At 39.0% G+C, this 4138-nt stretch overlaps 1 protein-coding gene across 1 annotated transcript; it reads right to left on the bottom strand.

The window, feature by feature from the left end:
* Nucleotides 1-953: 953 nt before the first annotated feature.
* LOC108683315 (invertebrate-type lysozyme 3) lies at nucleotides 954-3660 on the bottom strand (the record flags this gene model as incomplete). The annotated part of the gene is made up of 2 exons (XM_018172620.2): nucleotides 954-1753; nucleotides 3580-3660. Coding segments are annotated over 2 exons (237 nt in total), but the record flags the coding sequence as incomplete, so codon positions are not given.
* Nucleotides 3661-4138: the final 478 nt, after the last annotated feature.

Below are 4138 nucleotides of genomic sequence, written 5' to 3'. Positions count from 1 at the left end.
TGGTACAAAACGGAATTCCGTATCCTGGTACAAAACGGAATACCGTATCCTGATACAAAACGGAATTCCGAATCCTGGTACAAAACGGAATACCGTATCCTGATACAAAACGGAATTCCGTATCCTGATACAAAACGGAATTCCGAATCCTGATACAAAACGGAATTCCGAATCCTGGTACAAAACGGAATACCGTATCCTTGTACAAAACGGAATTCCGTATCCTGGTACAAAACAGAATTCCGTATCCTGGTACTAAACGGAATTCGCTAAAAAAACAGTAATTAATCAACGGATTAGTGGATATCGAGAGCTGGTTAATGACAACATTCCCTACGGTACGACGAATTCAACGATATTAAATACAAGATTGTCATGGTTATGATGAGAAGACTCGCATAGGTCTGAAATGGGGGCCAAGTCTGCGCTTAAAAAAGATCTTACGGCATTATTTGCATAAATTGCTTTGCCGAATCTTACTCAGGATAAAGGATATACTCGGCCAGTGCTGATGCTGCATGGAGGGTGAAGGGAGGAGAGAAAGGTGAAGGGAAAGGAAAGGAGTACGGTAAAGGAAGAGAGAAAGTTGAGGGAAAGAGGTAAAGGAGAAGGAAGGAGAGAAAAGTACACCAAGAAGAAGAGAAAGGTGAGGGAAAAAGAGAAAGGTGAAGGAAGAAGAGAAAGGTGAAGGAAAAGGGAAAAGGTGAAGGAAAAAGGAAAAGGTGAAGGAAAAAGGGAAAGGCGAAGGAAAAAGGAAAAGGTGAAGGAAAGAGGGATAGGTGAAGGAAAAAGGGAAAGGCGAAGGAAAAAGGGAAAGGTGAAGGAAAAAAGGAAAGGCGAAGGAAGAAGAGAAAGGCGAAGGAAGAAGAGAAAGGCGAAGGAAGAAGAGAATAGGTAAGGAAGAAGAGAAAGGAAAAAGGCGAAGGAAGAAGGGAAAGGAGAAGGAAGAAGAGAAAGGTACACCAAGAAGAAGAGAAATATGAAGTAAGAAGAGGAAGGCGAATTTTGTTTATTCGCAGTGTGAAAACTATTCATTTTTTATTTCAATTAATCAATATTCGCTGCACTGAACTCTTAATGCCGGTGCGTCTAGACTAAAAGTTCTAGAAATGTTTTCCCGTAAATGGAGAATCAGAGAACCAAAATACTTTTAATTTTAATATCAAACTGAATTAAACTATTACAGGCTTGCGACATTTGAATAAATTCAGAGCTTGACATTGATCCCTATGGAAAAATTAATATTGATTTTTAATTAAAAAATCGAATAATTTGTTTCGAAATTTCAAGTAAGATGAATATAGCGAAGTATTGGTATATATATAACGATACAACGATTATCAAGGAACGATATATATAACGCTAAATATCATTAATATCTCAATGGGAATATAATTAGTGAGCTAATTTTAGCCAATTATGACGAAATGAATTAGTGAACATCCTCCTCCTGCAGCAGTTAGGGGGCACCTGCAGCCTGCAGCACCCTCCTCCTGCAGCAGCAGTTAGGGGGCACCTGCAGCCTGCAGCACCCTCCTCCTCCTGCAGCAGTTAGGGGGCACCTGCAGCCTGCAGCACCCTCCTCCTCCTGCAGCAGTTAGGGGGCACCTGCAGCCTGCAGCACCCTCCTGCAGTTACTGAAGCGACTGTAGAAGGGACTGGATGGGAAGTCCGCCCCCCGGCAGCCGTAGCCCCCCAGCACGTGAATGTAAGCGAAGTCTTCACAGTCCACCAGACCGTCGCCGTTACAGTCCTGTAAGGTAAAATATTATTTGTTAATATTCCTCGTAATATTCAACGTAATATTCCTTGTTATTCCTGCTAATATTCTTGCGCGCGGGAGGGCAAATCGCGGTTGAGCTCCGAATGTTTTTAGAAGAAACTCTTCTAAAGTCTTTATAATTATCATGAATTGAACGCGAGTAAACGGGCCTATCTATTTACAATTTCAAGTGGAAAGGAGCTAAAAGCGGCATTCAGACTAGGCTTCTGTTTGAATATATATAGGGATTCTAAAATTTGTAGATCAGTCACATAGGATGTTGAAGCTAGAACTTTAAAATCACTATCAGATACAGAGGTGTTGCACTGTTCGACATAAACACGTACAGCAGAATGAGGTGGATGTGCAAGTAGGTTCCCATTCTATAACTCCTGCCCTTATGCTCAGCCAGCCTAGTATAGAAATTGCGTGACGTCATACCGACGTACGCTGACGCGCACTGCGCACAACTATATCTGTAAACTAGTGACGATCGCTTAAAAACGGGGAGGGTATGCTTATACCTGAAAAACGAGCCGATTCTAAAATTGTTAACTAACAACCCACGAACATTTATATCCGGAAGGTATTTAGCGAATAAATCTTTCAATTCCTTTCATATAGTATATGTATACCTTAGATGCGGGGCCAAAGTAAGGAAAAAAACAGTAAACAACGTTCCTATTGTCACACTTGCGAACAACTTCAGTATATTGCTTGGACATAAACTTAATGATTTTGGTAAACACCAGGAGCGATGGAAAGCCATTTAGTGAAAGATTCTGCGCAAAAAATCAAATTTGGCGTGCATGGCTAGGAAAGTAGAGCAAATGTGAAAGCAACGGTTTATTAATGTTTGGATGCCATTTAATTTGAAACGAAATAAACAAAAGCTAAGAAAGCCGGGGATTAAGCCGGTAAATGTCGATTTTCTAAAAACAGAAGTTTGGAAACGGTGCGTCCCTAGTTTACAGATATAGTTGTGCGCAGTGCGCGTCAGCATACGTCGGTGTGACGTCACGCAATTTCTATACTAGGCTGGCTGAGCATAAGGGCAGGAGTTACAGAACGAGGAACCTACTTGCCATCCACCTCATTCTGCTGTACGAGTTCATGCCGAGCAGTGCAACACCACTATATCTGATAGTGATTTTGAAGTTTCTAGCTTCCACATCATGTGTTACTGATCTACGAATTTTAGAATCCCTGTATATATTCAAACAGAAGTCTAGTCTGAATGCCGCTTTTAGCTCCTTTCCTCTTGTAATCGTAAGTAGATAGGCCAGTTTACTTACGTTCGGTTCATGTCTCATTTGCTTGTTTCTGTTTTAATACCTGACAGTGGATTTTACTTTACTAATTGATTGTATTTGTGTTTCTAGGACTGAACTTCTTCTGAACTGAACTTTGTGATATGAACTGACGATGAAAAGATATGTTGAATTTTTGTGGTATTTTTCTTGCTTTTAAATTCCTGGTTAACTTGCGATTTAATACTGAATTTAATATTTTGTAGAATATTTATTTCCTATCGTGAATTAGAATTATTGTTTGGCAGTAGGCAATTTTAAAAATTGATATTTATATTAGAAAAATTATTGCAACTATATTAATTATATACTCGTCACCAAAATATTTATGTGCTAAAAATAAAATCAGAAATAAGTTATTCACGAAATTCCAATAAAAAATATTATATGCAGAGGTGAATATAATGTGCGCTTTGAATAAAAATATTAACACGATAATACTACTAACATGATAATATTGATTATGATTAAATATCACAATGATTATGATATTATTTTAGAACTGACTTGTCTGAATTTGGTCATGTAGTTGATGACGGTGTCGGCGGCACAGAAGACGTCGTTAGCGCAGTTAGCGAACGCTGCAATTACAGATAACGATCATTAGGCTGTTAGGTTTACAGATAACGATCATTAGGCTGTTATGTTTACAGATAACGATCATTAGGCTGTTATATATAGGGAACAATTTGCATTAGTTTGCATTACATACTTGATATTTTTAGAAACCTAACATTATTTAACCTGACAAAAACAGGTTTAAACTTGCCTAGCTTTATTTAATTTAACTTAGTTTAGCATAGCCCGACCTAGCCCGCAAACTTAACCTAGCCTAACTTGACTAACTTAACCTGAAGAAAATGAAAAACAAACTATATTTATGTCCCAAATAATTCTAGATTAAGCTCTACCTGAGGATCGGGTCACATGACTAATGAAGTGAAGGATAAGTATGACACGTGTGTCCGATAACATATCNTACGGCTCATGTGTACGGTTACGGCTCATGTGTACGGTTACGGCTCATGTGTACGGTTACGGCTCATGTGTACGGTTACGGCTCATG

This window comes from Hyalella azteca, unplaced genomic scaffold (genome assembly GCF_000764305.2).
Source record: "Hyalella azteca isolate HAZT.00-mixed unplaced genomic scaffold, Hazt_2.0.2 contig16743, whole genome shotgun sequence".
Taxonomy (NCBI): domain Eukaryota; kingdom Metazoa; phylum Arthropoda; class Malacostraca; order Amphipoda; family Hyalellidae; genus Hyalella; species Hyalella azteca.
This window is presented reverse-complemented; position numbering and strand designations above follow the sequence as displayed.